The sequence below is a fragment of the Odocoileus virginianus genome, chromosome 14, assembly GCF_023699985.2.
Source record: "Odocoileus virginianus isolate 20LAN1187 ecotype Illinois chromosome 14, Ovbor_1.2, whole genome shotgun sequence".
NCBI classification, from domain to species: Eukaryota; Metazoa; Chordata; class Mammalia; order Artiodactyla; family Cervidae; genus Odocoileus; species Odocoileus virginianus.
The window spans coordinates 28,561,053-28,580,600 of record NC_069687.1 but is presented as its reverse complement, the minus strand read 5'-3'; the positions used below and the strand labels follow the sequence as shown (position 1 = coordinate 28,580,600).

Below are 19,548 nucleotides of genomic sequence, written 5' to 3'. Positions count from 1 at the left end.
TTCACTCAGAACATTTTTAATAATGCACATTTAAAAAAAAGTATTCATCTTACAAATTGTTCTGCAATCCAAATATACAACAGCTTGGAAAACAATGTTTAGAAAACAAAAGCCAATGTAAAAAGACAGATTAAAACAACTAGAACAGTACAGGTTTTATATGGCTCTGATTTTACAGTTTTCTTACTGCATCATCAATGTCAGAAATCTGTTCCTTCAGCTGGCTCCATTGTTCAGGATTTAAAGATATACCTAAAAAAATGTTTAAAAATCAAAAGTTGAAAAATCTACTTAAGCTCTCTTGAGGATTTTCTACTTCCAACTAAAATACTGTTTTATCAAAATTGCCATTTCAAATGGCAATTGTACACTAAGAATCAAATCTCTTACATTTATTAGTCATATTCATCGCAATTACCTTTGTAGGTCATCCTTCTATCCAGTTTTACTTTCAACACCACATCCTGCATAATGCCTATTATACCCAGTGAGAACAAATAATGATTTGAAGATTTAGCTCACAAATGCTTACAAACTAGCAGGCTAAGTGGCCAAGCTTAGATTTGGTTTGTGACACCCCATTTCTACAATCAGCTGTTTCCAACATTTGCTCAAAATTTCCACAGGAATTAAGCATGAATGACTTTGTGCTTTCTTCCAGAAGCACTCATTTCACTCTGGAAAAATCCCTGAGACATGGCCCGAACAGAACTTCTTAGACCATGCATACTGGTTAAGAGTGCACTCTGGAGTCATGCTGCCAAGGTTCAAATACCAGCCTCACTGTCACTAACTCCATTAAACCTCAGTTTCCTCACCTGTAAAAAGGTGCTTATAACACAAATGGCTGTTGTGAAAAATTAGCCAATGTGAATAAAATCTTAGCATATCACCTGACAAACATTTAAAAATTAGCTAATGACATGTTGTTCCTGTTTAAGATGAAAAAGTATGAACAGAAAGTACTTTGTACTTTAAACTTCTAGTGTTCTAATCCTTGACACATATGGAGAGAGAAACCAGAAGTGGAAGAATTAATAAATTTCTCAGAAAACTGTTATGAGGCCATGGAATTGAGAAGAGGGAGGAGAATGTATTGGGACAACACTGAGGAAGGATTAATCAATCACTTTAGTAAATGTTTATAGTAACAAGAAATGTGCCATTGGCTACATTGGGACAACTTGAATGATCAATCCAAAAGTGACCTGAAGAAGAAGAGTGTGAAAACATATAAAGGTTTTAAGCTTAATAAAGTCAAAATTAAATGAGGCAAACATGGTGCTTTTCAAAATGGCATGCAGGTAAAATAGAAAAAAATAAGGAGGCACTTTTCATTAGCTAAGGATCAACCTAAAGCAGCTAACTAATCAAATACAAAGATTTCTATTGGTACACAAATGTTCTCTTGCTATCTCGTGAAAGAAAGTGTATTTTTGTGATGATGTCATGCGTGGGACTGGATGAGGCACAAATGGAAGACAAAGTGGTTAAAGGATATCACCCTAAAGAATATTCTTTGGAGATGAATCAAAAGTCAACACTGTAAATCAGGATTTTCCATTCCTGATGTTACACTTTCCCAGTGCCCCCACTCTAGTTTGGAATTGAGGTAATCTTCTTAAAGATACATTCAAATTAACAATAAAGTGGCAGCCAACTGGAGTGATACAGAGGTATTACTGGGGGAGGAGGAGGTATTTCAACAGCTGTACTTAGGACATCTCATAAAATAAGTTAACTGTCATGTCCAAAAAGGCTACAGAAGATGAAGAGAAGCAACTTGAGAATCTTTCAGGACCTATTTACTGCCAACATTATTTAAATTTCAAATAAAGTCCAAACAATTTCAAGCTTACATAATCCCAATATTAGGACCAAATTTAGGAAATTAAACCTTACCTTTTCTTCCTGGTTTCATTTCACCTTCTGGATCCATCCAATATTCTCTAATATCAATTAAGACTTTCCCTTTAAAGTCCCGAACACTAACATACCTCATTTTCCCAATCTACAAAAGAAAAGAAAAAACATAAAATAGCTGCCCAACAAAGATATCCATGTTTATATTCTCACTCGCTGCACACTCACTCTACTTCTAATCACAAAAATAACTGCAGTTCTCGATAGCAACACTACATCAAGGGAGCTTTCATTGTTAAAAAAGAAATCTTTCTAAGAAAACGAAACAAAGTACATCTCACATTTCCAATCATTTTTGAGTTAAATGTGGGACATACATTAATGAAGTATTACTTGGTTTTAAAAGAGAAGGAAATACTGTCCCACAGTACAACATGCATGAACCTTGAGATCTTACGCTAAGTGAAATAAATAAGCCCTTCACAAAAAGCTTCATACTGGATGATTCCACTTCATATGAGCTACCTGGAGTAGTCAGGTCATATAGAAAGCAGAATGGTGGTTACCAGGGGGCTATGGAAAAGGAGAAAGGGGGAGTTGTTATATAATAGTTTTACAAGATGAAAAAGCTCTGGAAATCTGTTTCACAACAAATGTGAAAATATTTAACATTACTATATGCTCAAAAATGGGGAAGATGGTTAAGTTTTATGTTAAGTATTTTTTTTACAATAAAAATCATGAGAAAGCAAAATCTAGTACAAACTACAACCGTAGGCATCCACAGACTCGGCCAGCTACACTGGTTTAGCAACCATTCTGAATATAAGAATCCAAAGTTCTAGTCAATAGGAACAAAAGAGAGCTTTTTCTTTTAGACATTCATTTCAAATGACACCTTTAATACACTCCACTTACAGTCTTAAACTGAGAACTTAGAACTTTTCATAGAAAACTATTTTTCAAAAATCTTCTACTGATGCTTAACTACAGATGGCACAGGGAAGGAAAAGGTTTTACTCAACAGTGTCTGCAAGCACTTTCCAACATCTTATGCTGCTGTAATGTACTGTCTAGCACTTACGCTAAGAAATTACTTTCTAATCAAAACCTCTACTATCTCTACCTACCTCTTACTCATTTTAAACCTACTCTTCAATCTTACTTAGTAAGATTAAGTAACTTAAATAAAATACTAGGTATGATTTTGTGCCTAAGACACATCAAAAAGTTCCTTTCCTTACAAAGCTGGGTCCCTTCATTATTAATCCCTTTTATCGGGACTGTGCTAACACAAGTACACACTTCTGGCTTTCAGCCTGCCTATGACCTCTGAAGCTGCTTTTTCTTATCTCAGATCTTATTCATTTTGCTTTAGTTTTTCATTCTCAAATAAGTTTATTGTCCTGTTGGTGTGACCCCTACTTTCGGGGTATGTCTCATGCTTTATGGAGAAAATACAGCCCATTAAGTATGGTTAAATGCCTTAAATCTCTGACCCACATCATCATGAATTCATAAGTTCTATACCTTTTGTATTCCATTTCTTGCATATACAGTTGACCCTTGGAACAACTCAGGGGTGTAATCCAAGCATAAATTATAGCCAGGCCCTCCACATCTGAAGATTAAACCAAACACAAACCAAAGTATTTGGTATTGAAAACTGTCCATGTACAACTGGACCCAGGCAGTTCACATCTGCACTGTATTGTACATTCTTTCCCTTTCCATTGGTTTCATATCTACCATTTCCAAACACGTTCTGTCTTCCCTTTCTAAAGTTACCAGTGATCCTACTGTCAGTATTAACGGCTTATTTTTTTACAGTCCTCTTCATATCCCTAGTGCCTGTCATATTGGGTTTGCAGCAAACTGTTTTAATGGATGAATTAAATAAGACCAAAATAATTATCACAGTGAAACTCCCCAATAGTGATTTATAATACTGACTTAAATGAATTAATAAGTCAAGTTATCTTAGGCACCTACAGCACTGAAGTGAACATCATTTCATTCTGGTTTTGTGGTAAGCCCATGTGACAGATGAATAGATAAAATTAAAATACACTAAAAACCTCCAAAATTAATACTGATTAGGCAAGTCAACTCTGCATTCAGTGTGGGCTTGAGCAGTGGAAGATACTGCAAGTGGTAGAATCTTATAGTGAAAAACTACAAGCCATAAATTAAGGAAAAAGTGATGAGACAATAGACAAAAGAAAGGAGAAAGATACAATACTGATGAGATTCGAGGACAGGCTAAATAGATGGAGCTCATACTGAAAAGGACTTGAAAAGCCAGTAAGAGAATTCTGAAGCCTTTATATAGGTCTTTGGAATAAGAACCAAAAAGAGAAAGAAAAACAAAGGAGGATAACACCACCTTTTCTGCAAATCTTCCTTATATTCCTGAGAAATCTGATGTGGAAAACAGTTACAACTTTAAAATCTCATTAGGAAAGAAAGTTAAAGATTAAGACCAAAAGCAATCTATTTTTAAAGAGACAATGTAAGTATATGAATGGCATTTTACCAGTCTTAAATTAATAATAATACTCAGTTATTTTATGTAAACAGCATGGTACAATACAGTTAACACTACACACTGTTGGCTAGCTATGTGAACTTCTACCTCGATCCCTAGCAACGTCTCACAAGCTTCCTCATCCACAATTTCAATGACGTGCATAATTGTTTTTGCTTGCCAAATGTGAACTTAAAGAGGCATTTTCTTCCTCCCAAACATGGCTGACCATCACAGATTTAAACCTTTGCGCTTTTACAATTTGAAGTCTCTAAACATTTTTCAAATAACTTGTGATTTTAATACATAAATTATTTAAAGTAGGGAAAAAGTATAGATCAATAAATTGATAATAAAATTTGGCAAAAAGCTTCAGAGAACACCGGCACCAAAGAACTGTGGGGGTAAAAAGGAAGAGAAAGCCTGATGACACTCAATGACGCTGCTCCACCAGAATCTAAAACTTACTGTGCATTTTGTATGCTCTCCCTTAATACATACAGCATCCACTTTAACACAAATCTCCAAATAAAGATGGACCCTACAGAAGACTGCACTGTGTTTATTCCATAACTTTTCACTCCCCCAGTCCAAAGCAGCAAATCCACAGTACACAGATTCATTCCAGAGCTTAAGTGATACACATTAGAGGGAAAAGAGAGAACGCCTTCCCCTAACATCAGGAATAAAACAAGGTGTCTGCTCTCACCACTTCTTCTCAATACTGTTCTGGAAATAATAGCAATAAAGCAAGAAAAAGAAAAGGATGACATAAAAGCAGACAAAATCATCAACAGAGAAAATTCTAACACATCGTTAAAAAATACTTTTTAACATTTATAAAATATAGAATGTTGTAATTTACATATATTATGGAATATTATATATATTTTTAGCAACGAATGACTAGAAAATGATGTTAGGAAACAATACATTTGATTTAGAATCAAAACACACAAAATGCTTTGGAATAAACTTGACAGAAGATATACCAGAAAAATTACAAAACAGAAATTCAAAAAGATCTAAATTAATAGAAAAAGATACCAATATGATCAAGTTGCAAATTTTTTCCAAACTGTTCTTCAGCTTTCCCAATCCCAATCAAAATCCCAGTAGACTTTTTGATAAAAACTGACAAACTGATTATAAAATGTGTATGTAAATACAAAATACATAGAATAGCAAAAATAATTCTGAAGGTGAAAAACAAGAACAACGTTAAAGGACTTACACTACCTGACTGCAAAACTCACCATAAAAGTACAGTAATTAAGAGAGTGTGGTACTGAAATAAAGACAGATATACAGATCAATGGCATACAACAGACTTTAGAAATAGATATTTTATATATTTACTGATTTTCTTTATAAATATCCAAGGTGAGTCAACAGGAAAAGAACAGTCTTTTCAACAAACGGTACTAGAACAACTAGATTATCTGCACAGGGGTGAAAAATGAGTCTCAACAACTACCTCACACTATACACAGAGAAAACTAATTCTACTAGTTAGTTTTCTAATTAGTAGACCCATTCTATTAGTGACCTACTTCTAATTAGTGACCTAGTCTCAAAAAATGAGTATTTAGTCTTTTTTTTTAAAATCTTGTCTTATGGCTATTCCAAACAATTTTAATGCAGATTTTAGATTTGTCTTTGGTAAAGTGTACCTGATAACCCAGATCCTCAAAGATTCTAGCAATCTCTAAGAAAGTTTCACTCTGGAAGTGGAAGCTATCTTTTAGGCATTTTCTTGGTAAATGAAAAACACAGAAAACATACAGTACTATTTTTAATATTAAATAAAACTTATTACAAATTTACAAAATACAATGAAAGCAACTGATTTTCCTTTTAAAAACCCCATCCTGCACCGTTCTAATAAATTATCAAACCATTATTACTAATAAAGTCCTCATTTTATATAACCAATGTACTCACTCTAATGTGCTTTGGATTCAAATTAAAAGTCAGTATTACCACCAAAATATTTTTCTACAGCCAAAACACCATTTCAAGGAAAAAGCTCTAATGGCAATGAAATTAAATGCTGTATTAGCTCTTCAATCAGTCCATCCTAAAGGAAATCAACCCTGAATATTCACTGGAAGGACTGATGCTGAAGCTCCAAATACTGTGCCACCTGATGCAAAGAGTCGACTCACTGGAAAAGACCCTGATGCTGGGAAAGATTGAGGGCAGGAGGAGAACGGGACTACAGAGGATGAGATGGTTAGATGGCATCATCAACTCAATGGACATGAGTCTGAACAAGCTCCAGGAGATGACAGGACAGGGAAACCTGGTGTGCTGCATTCCATGGGGTCCCAAAGAATCGGACTCGACCTAGCAACTGAACAGTAACAATTCTCTTAGATTGCCTACACAGACTACTTTCACAGACTACATCTTGAAAAGTCACTCTGAAAATAAGGCCTATGTTCCTCCCAGAGGCACTTTCAAAAGAATGAGGAGTCTATAAATAGACTTTCAGGCTTGGGATCCTTTCAAATGAAGGTTTAAGAACTGAACTCACTTTTTTTTGGTGAGATAATAACCTCCCCATAATAAAAGAACTAGTTTCCCCAGCCTGCTCTAATAGAATAAAATCTCTAAACATCGGTCCTGGTTTATCTGTACAAACAAGGGTAAGGTAGAAAAGATAAAATCCACTAAGAGGCTACAGAGGCTCTATTATTATCCAAGTACAAGTAGGCATATAGCAAACAGAACTGATCAGAGAAAAGCCCAAGACAGTTGCCAAGTGAATACTTGAAAGAAGTCTGTATCTTTAGTATAAACATTAAGTTGAAATATTCCAAAGTAGTCCTTCATTCTACACAGGAGGAAAGGCTATGAAAGGAAGGGATCCTCTCTTGCAGATTTTACATTTCATTCTGCCCCTTAAAATAGCCTTCCAGTGCACTTAGAAAGTTCAGCTCCTAAAAATGGCCTCCCAATAGGAAAGTCCTGCAAGAGCTGACCCTTCAACTTCCTTACCAACTTGACCTACCTACACTCTCAGCCAACCTTCCTGCACAATCTAAGCTCCGTCCCACTTCAAGGCATCTGCACAATGCCCTCTACTTCAAAATGCTTTCCTCTCCCCCACACTTGGTACAGCTGGCTGCTCCTTTATGTCATAAGCTTCAAATGTCACTTCCTTCAGGAAAGATTCTCAGAGCATTCTCACTCATAATCATCTGCACTTTAACTTCTCAGCCCTTATCATAGTTTTAATCACATTATCTACTCAAATAAAGGAGGGCCCTTTCATAATTCTTCCTTACAAACAGCGATTTATGTTCTCTATCAAATTAGTCTACTCCTAATACCTCTAAAATATACAAAAGTCAGAAGACTAAAGCCCATAAGTAAATCATCTGCACTTTGTCATTTTTTTACATAATTTTTAATTTTAAAATGTATGTATTTAAAATGAACAACTTGATTCAATATTCACACACTCAGAGTGAAAAAACTACTAGTATAATCAAGCTAACACATTACCATTTTTTGCATGACTGGTACATCTGAAAATCCACTTAGTACAGTTCAAATGTTCAATACAGTGTTAAGTACAGTTATCATGTGTCTTATTTCTTAATCCAGACATATAACAAGGCAAAACTGAATAAAAATAGCCAATTTCTAGTTTCCCATTCTCACCTTAATCCTGGTACTCTGTCTTTCAAGGACATCACTAACTTTTCAAAAGAGTGCACACACACACAAGCCTCACTTTTTTTTTTTTTTTTTACAGCAATAAAATGATTTATCCTGGTATATTCTAAGACAGAGAAACAGATGGTAAATAATATATACTGGGGCTACTTGGGTAAAATTTTACTTCTATATTTTTTAAAAATTTTTTTTTCCCATTTATTTTTATTAGTTGGGAGGCTAATTACTTTACAATATTTTAGTGGGTTTTGCCATACATTGACATGAATCAGCCATGGATTTACATGTATTCCCCATGCCTCACTTTCTAATAAAAAAATGTTTGCAGTCTCATCTTGTCCAACCTTCTGGCTTCAACTAATACTAATGTCTCCTTATCTTTTTTATGTTCCCACAAGCACTTACTTTTTTCTTGCTCCCATTAGCACACTCTTACTTTCCTTCACCTTCTCTTACCTATGTCCTCTTTTTCCTTCCACCCTAAGTTATCACAAGACATGTACTCAATCACCTCTCTCCCCCCTCTGGTTTATGCTTACTTCAGCAGAAGCCTTCAGTCAATTGTACCATATGTTCCCACATGAACATTTCCCAACTAAACCCTCCAGGTGCTAAAGCAAAGACACTTTACCACACTTATAATCAGGTCTCAAATGCCAAACTTAACCACCTTTGCCGTTTATCAGTGAAACCATCTCTATTGTCTCAAATTTGAAACCAGTCTTCACTGATTGTTTCATTCCTCCAGTCCACTCTTCCTCACTAGCTCTCTTAATCACTATTCCATCTTCTGGGAAAACCATCTAAGCCCTTATCACCTCACATCAATTTATCCCCACTGCCTCTCCCATAAATCCTTCTTGAACCATGATGCCAATAACAAGTCTCCCTAAAACAAGATAAGAAACCCAAGGGAAAAAGTTGTATCAGTAATTTCATCAAAGCCCTCTAAGGCACTTCCCTCACTACTCAACCTTATTTCTACCCCCCCACCCCACCCCACCCAATATATAAACAGAAGGCTCATTTTCTTTTACCTTTTCTGTTATCAAGCCAAAATTAGGCAGGTCATATTGCAGTCTCCCCTCTAGTAATATCCTACCCACACTTCACAGCCCAATGCTAGACCTACCTCCTCCAATCTGCTCCATAAATGTGCAGTTCTCAATCTTTCTTTGATTCCGCTAAACTCCCTTTGTTTTAAATACAGCAAAATCACAGAACTCTAGATCTTAACAAAATCTAGCATCATATAAATTGCCTTCATTTCTACCAACTTCTTATATTTCAAGGACTATCCTTAGTCAAGAGGATAATATACAGAAAAGATTAGTAAGCATTAACAGATGAGGTACTTTTCATATTCTTCAGATCAAGCCGGGTAACACTTCTAGATTAAGGAAATACCAGTTTTACCTGAAACATGTTATCATCTCTGCTGCTGCTGCTCTGCTTGGAGGATGACAGTGCTCTGGAGGTCTCACCAGTTTTTTGCTTCTTTACAGGTTTTTCTGGAGCAACTTGCTTTTTCCTCTTTAGCTTGAAAGAAAAACAAGAATATGGTTAAAATTTGCATAAGAACAAAACACATCTCAGGTTCAAAAGATCATATTACTTTTTAAGACTTAGAGGATCAAAAGATTACATTTATTAATAAAAAATCATAAATATATACACAGGCAAGTTTTAAGTTTCCCCTGACAACAGAACTATGAAACTAACATACCACTGTTATCTAGTATGTTTTCAAACTTTTGGGTTTCTTGGGAAACCAAGATACTTCAGGCATTAGAGTGGTATTCACCAGACCAACAGTTGTATTATATGTCGGGATCCCACATAAAATTTCTCTATGAGAAAAAAAGACTGAGGGGGGCTACTGTTGCTTTTAAATACACTTAAAACTTTTGGAAACCACAAGTCTACTAGTCAGTTATTTTTCACAAAGAAAAACATACAATTAGAAAGACAACAACCAATTTATGATTATTTATGCCTGCCTATTCCAAAAGGGACTTGGGACTTCCCTGGTGGTTTAGTGGTTAAGACTCTGTGATCCCAGTGCAGGGGGCTGGGGTTCAATCCCTGGTCAGAGAACTAGATCCCACATGCCACAACTAAAAGAAAAAAGAAAAAAAATCCTGCACGTCACAGGAAGACAGAAAATCCCAAGTGCCACAACTAAGACCCAGCGCAGCAAAATATATAAAATACTTTTTAAAAAGAAAATAAAAAAGGATGAGAAAACCAAAAGGGACTTAAATTGGTTCAGGGAGTTTACGAGTAGGGAAAGCTAAGAAAGCTATTTTGTACTGGAGACCAGAGGTCAACAACTCATCACAAAACTTCCTCATCACAAAAAAAATCACTTTGGACAGCAATGTGTTAGACTAGTATTCAAAATCAAAACAATGTTTTAAAAGCAGCATTACTGTAAAAGCTTTTTATATAGACTCATTCTCAAAAAGAGCCAAGTCCATGAAATTCGGTAGAGTTCCCAATCCAAGCAGTAGAGGGCAGTCATGTTCCTTGAAGTGAAGTGAAGTCAAAGTGGCTTGGTCGTGCCAACTCTTTGGGACCTCCACGGACTATACAGTTCTATAGTGGAATTCTCCAGGCCAGAATACTGGATTGGGTAGCTGTTCCCTTCTCCAGGGAATCTTCCCAGCCCAGGGATCCAACCCAGGTCTCCCACATTGCAGGAGGATTGCCACCCCCTGGTTCCCTAAGCCCAACAACAATGGAGTGGGTGGCCTATCCCTTGGCCGGTGGATGGATCTTCCCAACTCAAGTGGATATTCCCGACGCAGGGAATGCAGGGGTCTCCTGCATTGCAGGCACATTCTTTACCAACTGAGCTATCAGGGAAGCTCCTTAGTTCCTTAATGGAAGGTATAAATTATTACTGTTTCCAAATTATATAATACTAGACAAAATAAAATGTATATATTTATGTACACAAACTTAAAGAGTGGATTCATCTAATGGAAGTACTTACAGGATTAATAGTACTATTTGGGATAAACAGCAAAATCAGCTCACTAAGCAATTACTTTTTTATCAGTTCTGTATAGTCCCTGTAGACTGTGCATTCCCTGCACGTAAAAGCTCAATAAAGAATCTGTTAAATGAATGTATTCAAATGATATACTGTGTGCAAATTAAAAACTAAAAGACATTTCCTTCTCAAATATAGCTATGCATGCTCTCTGAAGCTTTTTTCAATCTTCCAAGCGAAATTATGATATGTATTTCAAGATTCTCATAGAAGCTCTTTTTAACTAACACTATCAACTGAGCTCAGAGACACAGCTGTGTAGGCTACAGGAGATAAAGGATAGTTCTGTGCGGGAGAAGCCCTCACCAGAGTGAGATGCTCAGGTAAGCAGAATGCACAGTTAAGCTTACAGCACAATTATTATCTAATGCAGAAAAAGCCTTTTCTATCAAAATGGGTAATTTCATGCTAGCTTTGCTGAGTGCTGATTTAACTAAAAGGAGAGGATCAGAGTAAATAATAAATAACATTCTAATTTAAAATGTACCAAGCCAAATTTTATGTAACCTTCAGAGGCTGGATAAACAACAAGGCTAAGAAGACTGTCAAACTGATACCTGTTTTCATAAAGTTCATATAATATGGCTCAACTAGTATGCAGAATGGGCTTCCCAGGTAGCTCAGCGGAAGAAATCTGCCTGCTAATGCAGGAGACTCGAGTTTGATTCCAGGGTAGAGAAGATCCCCTGGAAGAGGAAATGGCAACCCACTCCAGTATTTTTGCTTAGAAATCCCACAGAGAGGAACCGGTGGGTGACAGTCCATGGGGTTGCAAAGAGTCAGACATGACCTAAGAGTGCACAAGCACCATAAAGAATACCTACAGTTTAAGAAGTCTACTGAACAACAGCTAATAGTGGCTTTGGCCTAAACTTGGTGCTATTCCCCTGGGGTCTGAGGTAGAGATTGTAAGGCTCCTAAAAAGCTTCAACAGGAAACTTGCTTAAGTCAGAAAACTTGCTCAAGTCTGACTTCAGGGCATGGCCTACATGTCTACCACAAGCATCTAGGCATTTCAGTCAAGTGGGTCAGGGGCCATCTGCACTTTCAGAAATGTCCATCCAGGCTCTCATTTTAAGGTTCTGATATGCTTTGCTGTCCTTCAGAACCAATAGTGCTGAATTAAGTATCACAAAAATGACCTAGTGTAGTAATAGTCACCTTTTTGTCAACTTCACTGTCAGAATCGCTACCAGAAGAGCTTGAAGAAACAAGTTCCTTTGACTTAGGCATTCTGAAAGAAAAATACATTATGTAAATAATTCATCAACTTTTTCATTACCTTCAACTTAACTCTCCCCCAAAGATTCAAGAAGTTCCACAGTTCATTCTACCCCTGTGCGGCACTGGAGCTGTGACACTGAGCACAATGCTATAGAAGTTATGCTCTTAATCTAAAGCTCTTCCATGTTGAAAATAACATGCAGAGGGAAGAGTTCTAAACCCAGCAAAGAACTAAATGTCATACACATCTCATACTCCTACATCTCGCTCTTTCTCAAAGTCAATGGGTCTTTTTATACTTCATTTTAGCAGGGTCAGATGCTTATGGATAGGAGTTAGATGTTTACAGATAGAGTAAATTGCAAAGAGACAGCTGACAGCAATCACTGTCAAACCAGGAAGAAATATGAACAATTCTCAGTATTGCTTTGTATTTCCCACCAATGAGACTTACGTACAATTATTCATTGCAGGAATTAATCTCAATGTACACACAGCATGGTGGACAACTGTACTATACAGCTGTCTGTATCTAATTAGTTTTGCCATTATAATCATACTTTTCATGTTCTGTAAAGGTTCTTAATTTTTTCATTTTGACCATTCCAATCAAAAGAGCAAGTACTGATTCAAAGTTATACATAATTAATGTTCATTTACATTTCACACTGATTTTCTACTCTGAAATATATAACTAAAATTTGAAGAAGTTGCTTATGGGAGGGGTAAATCCTTTCCTCCAATTCCTACTATGACCCTAGTTCCCTAGATTTTGGAGATCCCCCAGAGGTACATAGGCTAGTGTCTTTCCTGTGGAGTTTACAGGGTGCCTGAACCTAAAGCAGAGTCTTGTGCCTCTATGTTTCCCAAATTTCAAGGAATTTCATGCTCTACTTTTCAAAGCACTTATAATGCCAAGTGGTAAAACTCCATGTATCTTCATAGCAAGTATCTTTTGCTCCCTACATCTCCAATTCAAAAGAGACTGAGCCCTATTAATTTCTATATGCCCCCAAGAGCCCAATATACACAACGTACACTGTAAATGTTTGCTGAATAAAAGAGGGGGAAAAAAAAAAGACTTCAAACCAACATAAATAATACAGCTTTGGGCTAAACTTGCATAGCAATGGCATTCAATGTGTCCCACAAGAGGAGGTCAAGGTAAAAGAAATGGGCCATCCCTACTCTAGCCACTAAATTCAAAAAGCTCAAACCATGCTCCACCCAGCCATGTTGATTTTAACTGGCAATTTCTTGGTAACAAAAAGTAAATTCAGAGGGGAGCCAGCAACGTTTACAACCACATTTTATACATTAATCCAGTTACTGCTCCACTTTACAGCCTAATTTCCAAAATCAATGTAGTTGTTTCTGTATGCTAGCTGCTAATAATTCCAAGAAGCTTTTTTTTTAAAGGTAATTAAATTGAACATAACCTATTTTTCACTTTGAAACGGTCAAGCATAACTACACCATCTGCTCATTAAAGGTGCCCGAGGGGGCTAAGATCATTTCAAAGCACCACCTCGTGTTTAACCCAAATAAGTCCCTCCGACACGAAAACTAGGTAATGGTAACTAAACCACTCTTTGAACTACTATCAAAATGTATTTTCACTTTTACTTAATGAGCCTTTACAGTTCTGGAGCGGGGAGTGGGGACGGCGTGGCTTGTAATTCAGGCAAAGTAATACTGAACGTGCTGGTGCGGAATATACAAAATAAAAAGCGTAAAAAAAAAAAGGAAATCTTCGATCTTTAATAAAGGCATGGGGTAAGGAGGACTAGAAACTAAAAGGTGAAGATAAACTAGAACTAAAAGGCACGACAATTCGGTACAACACGAGGATGGTAAGCACCCAAACGGGGGAAGCGGGTCCCGGGATGCCAGCAAGCCGCCCGAACCCCGGGACTGGCGATGGCTGGGGCGGTGGGAGACAGGTTGGTCGGAGGGGGCGTAGGAGGCGGCGAAATGCAGAGGAGACGGAGTGGGAAGAGGAGGGACTTGCACCAAGCGCCATTTTCTTCCCTCGAAGAGCTCACTCCCCCCCCCAACACACCAGCCGTTCACTCCTCCACCCGCCGCACCCCCGGCCTCCTCCGACCCGGTCCGCTCCCTCCCGCCCCTAGAGCGTCCCCACTCCGGGGAGCAGAGATGAGGACTCCAGAGACGCAGGCCCCGCACGCGCACCCGCCCGGGACCGGGCCGCTGCTGCATTGTCCCGGGGGCGCCCCAGGCCCCTTCCCGCGGCTCCTCGGCCCCGCCCGGCCGCACCCGCCGCCCGAGATCGCCTCACCCGCTACCCCGGGGCCGTTCCCGGGAGCCAGCTTCAAGAGCCAAGGGGCCTGAAGCGCGTGGGGCTCGTAGTCGGGGACGGAGGAGGGGGTCCAGGGAGGCCGAGGAAGGGAAGGGGGAGATCAGGCAGCGCCGCCATTTCCCGCGGCCGTGGCCGACAAGGAACCTGGGCCTCAGGTGGATAGCGGCCGAGCTGGGAAGGTAGGGGTCGGCCAAGCGGTGCTTCGACGGGTAGGGGTGGGGGCGGGGTCCCATGCACTCACGCTCCGCTCCAGTAGCCGAACTGCCTCCAGCTCGCTCAGTAGCGACTGACAGAGAAACGGAAGTGACGACAGCAGAGAGGCGCCGGCCCCGCCCCACTGAGACTACGCACACGCGATGGGGCGTGGCTTCCTCGCCAAAAACCGACACCGAAACCCTTTCCAGGGCCTTAAAGGGCCCGCCCCTCATCCTGAACTGATACCGGGAAAGATGCAGCGAAGATTGGATTCGACTTGTGAGTGAAAGAGGGAACGAATTAAACATGAATGACGAGCACCGATGGTTTTTCCAGTAGTCATGTATGGATGTGAGAGTTGGACTATAAAGAAAGCTGAGCGCCGAAGAATTAATGCTTTTGAACTGTGGTGTTGGAGAAGACTCTTGAGAGTCCCTTGGACTGCAAGGAGATCCAACCAGTCCATCCTAAAGGAAATCAGTCCTGGGTGTTCATTGGAAGGACTGATGCTGAAACTGAAACTCCAATACTTTGGCCACCTGATGCGAAGAATTGACTCTTTTGAAAAAACCCTGATGCTGGGAAAGATTAAAGGCGAGAAAAGAAGGGGACGACAGAGGATGAGATGGTTGGATGGCATCACCCACTCAATGGACATGAGTTTGAGTACACTCAGGAGTTGGTGATGGACAGGGAAGCCTGGCGTTGCTGCAGTCCATGGGGTCGCAAAGAGTCCGACATGACTGAGCGACTAAACTGACAAGCACCGAGCTTTGCACTTGTTCCTTAAATGTTTCTTGTGTTAAAGTGAAATATCTGAAAAAGAACAACACTTCTGACCCATTTTCCAAGAAATGATCCTTGCCCGCTACCCCATACTCTGGTATTTGATCCTGGCTGGTAGAATTCAAAGGAAGGAAGCCGCAGTCATAACGTTTAGTTCCAGAAAGTGCAAAAAAGTCTTCGCAGAAGTCCTTACCACACACCCACACACTTATTCCTAAACTGAAGTTCTGGGAACTGCCTGGACGTCCAGTGGTTAGGACTTGGCACTTTCACTGCCAGATGCCTGAAGTTCAATCCCTGGTCAGGGAGCAAAGATCCTGCAAGTTGTGGGGCCCAAAAAAAAAAAAAAAAAAAGTACCTAAACTGAAGTTCTGGAAATGTGAGTTCACAGAAGGCAAGAGATATCCATGCTATAAGCAGGAATATGGCTCATGGAGTCTTTGAATCTATATTTAATGAATGCCTACTATAGCCAAGGATGCATATTCAACACACATTTACCAAGCATCCACTATGTTCCAGGCACTGCAGTGAGGCACTTCACATATAACACTCGTCCTAATAAGCACTTTCCAATGTAGAAATGATTGTTATCTCCATTTTATAATAAAGAAACCAAAGGTCTACAAGGTTAAATAAGTTCTGCTGTAGGTGATACAGAGAGTGAGTCATGATTCAAGCCCTGGATGCTGCAGACTGAGGGAGACCTCAAACACTCTAGCCCACTTCTATGCATGCAGCATCAGGCTACATGACTGCTTCTCAAAAATGAAATACTTGCTGTATAGTTCCTTTTATGCAAGGCACAAAAAAAGCAAAAATAATCCATAGTGATCTAGGTCAGGTTAGCCTTGGAGGACTATCACTTGGAGTGAGTAAGAAAGAATCTGCTGGGATGCTGAATATATCTTGGTCTGGGTGGTAGTTAGATAGGGATTGCTCAGTTGCTAAGCCATGTCCGTCTCTGTCACCCCATGGACTGCAGCACTCTGGGCTTTGTTGTCTTTCACTGTCTCCTGGCGTTTGTTCAGACTCATGTCCATTGAGTCGCTGATGCTATCCGTTTCATCCTGTGCTGCCCTCTTCTCTTATCTTCAATCTTTCAGAGCATCAGGGTCTTTTCCAATGAGTCAGCTCTTTGCATCAGGTGGCTAAAGTATTGGAGCTTCAACTTCAGCATCAGTGCTTCCAGTGAACTTTCAGGGTTGACTTCCTTTAGGATTGACTGGTTTGATATACTTGCTGTCCAAAGGAATCTCAAGTCTTCTCCAGCACCACAGTTCAAAAGTATCAATTCTTCAGCTCTCAGCCTTCTTTATGGTCCGACTCTCACATCTGTACATGATTGCTAGAAAAACCATAGCTTTGATTACACAGACCTTTGTTGGCAAAGTGATGTATCTTCTGTTTAATATGCTGTCTAGGTTTATCATAGCTTTTCTTCCTAGGAATAAGCATCTTTTAATTTCATGGCTGCAGTCACCATCCACAGTGATTTGGGAGCCTGAGAAAATAAAGCCTGCCTCTGTTTCCACTTTTTTCCCATTTATTTGCCATGAAGTGATGGGACCAGATGCCATGCTGTTTGTTTTTTTTGAATGTTGATTTTCTTTTTTTTTAGAAATTCATTGAACACATTTTTATTGAGCACCTACTATGTACACCAGACACTGACCCAGATGCCGGTGGTACAAATACAACAGAAGAGAAAATAGACAAAAACCTCAGCCCTTACAGAGCTCCTGAAGCTTACATTCCTGTGAAATTAAGGCAAGAAAATTAATCCATGGAGAAAAGGACAAGTTATGTGCCAAAGAACAGTTCCTCTGAGGAGTTACAAAATGGATCCCTATTCTTGAAGTCAGAAAGAAATAATGAAGTCCCTACGGGGTCACCCAAAAAGATAGGGCCCTGCTGAGCTCCCTGAGCCAAGCCTGAGAAAGTAAGGGCTCAGAGTCTCCCCTTTACCACAATCTAAGGGTGGAGGTCAATGCACCGTGCTCCCTAAGAGGTCCACAAGGCCAGGTAAGAGTCTGTCTCCAAACCAGAGGAAAGCAATGGTCGTGCAAATTTGTTTCAATCAAGACAAGAGTCTCAAATATGAAATTCAATGAAGATGAACATAACTGCAAGTAATAAAAAAATAAAAAGAACCATGAAACAAAAATTGTTTATAGCATAATAATTAATGAGAACATAGAAAAGATTTTTGCCTAAGAAAATATTTAATCCTTGGCCCAAAAGTAATAGAATAGAAAATTACTATGACCTAGCGTGGCAATTTTAAACACACTCAGATAATTTTGATTTTAAATGTTCTGCTTTTCTAAAGTAAGACAAACTTGAAAGTATTTAGTCAAACTTGGTTTTCTGAAATGGTTTAACATAGAAGCCATTTCTTGATTGTCTCCTAATGATTTACTTAGTACCGTCTGGGCTCCTGCATCCTCACTGTTTAATCAGGCCCCAGCCTCTTAATATTTCACCAAGCCTAGACTGGTTTGGACCCAGATGTGGAACAGAGTGATTCTTTTGATGTTTACATGTATCTGTGTGTCTCCATTCCAAAGTTAAATGTACATGGTTTAGAATAACTTATTTTATAAGCTCTCCACTTGGGAGACACATTGAGATTTAATGAAAGCCATATTCTCCTAGATAATGATGGTCTGTATTAGTGTCTCACCTGAAAGGGGAATGTGGAAGCTCAGGGTTTATGTGTTGGTTGTTTTGGTTTTTATTTGCTCGATTGTGGCTGTAATCATATCATTCAGAAACCTAAAGTGCAGACACATCTTGCTCCTAATGTGTTGTGTTGAATCCTAACCCCACTTCCTCAGCTCCCCACTGTAACTGCGTTCAAAAATACTCTTCTGTCTCCCTGCTGAGATGCTTACAATTTACTGCCTCTTAATAAGCAGTGATTCTACGGCTTGATTGTAAATTGCAGTTGTATTTCTAATGATTAAAGGAACCAGTGGTACAACACTGTGAGGATTTCCTGCTCCTTACCTGGTTTTGCTTCCAGCTGTGTGAACATTTGCTTCTTGCTATATTGTACAGTAATAGCTTTCCAAACTGAAGATTTGTGACTAATTGTTTTGGTATGGGTGATGCTGGACTCTTATCATTTGAAATGTTATTCTACTTTTACAGTAAAACCTCATTGATTCCTCCTGGAATTGAAGATAATGACTTAAAGTTGAAGGGTTTGCTAAAGCAAATTAATTGTATGTAAGGAAGCCTGATTGGTCTGAACTACTTAAATGCTCTTTAAAAATCACCCTTTTCCCACTTGATATGTGTAGTTTCTATTCACTCTTGTCAATTATATTAAAATACCTTCCATGAGGATCTTTATGTGGCCACACCCCTTTACTTAGATACACTGAATTTGCTCTTTATACCTGATAGATATACACAAATATTTAATGGAGAATTTAAATATTTTTTTTTAATTTGTGAACATTTCTCACCTAACCAAACTTGCCTTGCCGTAATGAATTTTTAATTAATGATGTTTTATTGTAGCTTATTTTTCTCTCAGTGCATCTTGCTGAGTCTGAGTCTTGCTGTAGTCTGTTTCCATTTTGGTTTTCAAATTGTTTCTTTCGTTTAGAGTCTCTTAAAGCCAATGAACCGTGTTCTGTTTTGTGAAGGCACAAAGACTTCTAGGAAACTTGCACAATGAATGTTGAGTTTTAAGCCAGCTTTTTCACTCTCCTCTTTCACCCTCATCAAGAGATAGGCATATCTAGATGTAATGCATGCATGCTAAGTCGCTTCAGACTCTGCAGCCCCATGGACTATAGCCCTCCAGGCTCCTCTGCCCATGTGATTCTTCCAGCAAGAATACTGGAGTGGTTTGCCATGCACTCCTCCCGGGGA

At 38.9% G+C, this 19,548-nt stretch overlaps 1 protein-coding gene across 9 annotated transcripts in view; it reads right to left on the bottom strand.

Annotated features, from left to right (window-relative positions):
• SUB1 (SUB1 regulator of transcription) overlaps positions 1 to 19,548 on the bottom strand; it is an 87,894-nt gene continuing 68,346 nt past the window's right edge. For 6 of the 9 annotated variants that reach the window (XM_070476553.1, XM_070476552.1, XM_070476554.1 and 3 more), the window contains 4 exons: positions 12,297 to 12,369; positions 9,494 to 9,616; positions 1,903 to 2,011; positions 1 to 252 (listed from right to left, as the gene is read on the bottom strand). In XM_070476553.1, the coding sequence (XP_070332654.1) occupies positions 173 to 252; positions 1,903 to 2,011; positions 9,494 to 9,616; positions 12,297 to 12,368 (384 nt within the window). In that variant the 5' untranslated portion in view covers position 12,369 and the 3' untranslated portion in view covers positions 1 to 172. Of the gene's footprint in view, positions 253 to 1,902; positions 2,012 to 9,493; positions 9,617 to 12,296; positions 12,370 to 14,658; positions 14,884 to 14,920; positions 15,011 to 19,548 lie in introns of those variants that run through there. The other 3 variants (XM_070476551.1, XM_020908027.2, XM_070476549.1) reach the window with 3 other exon arrangements.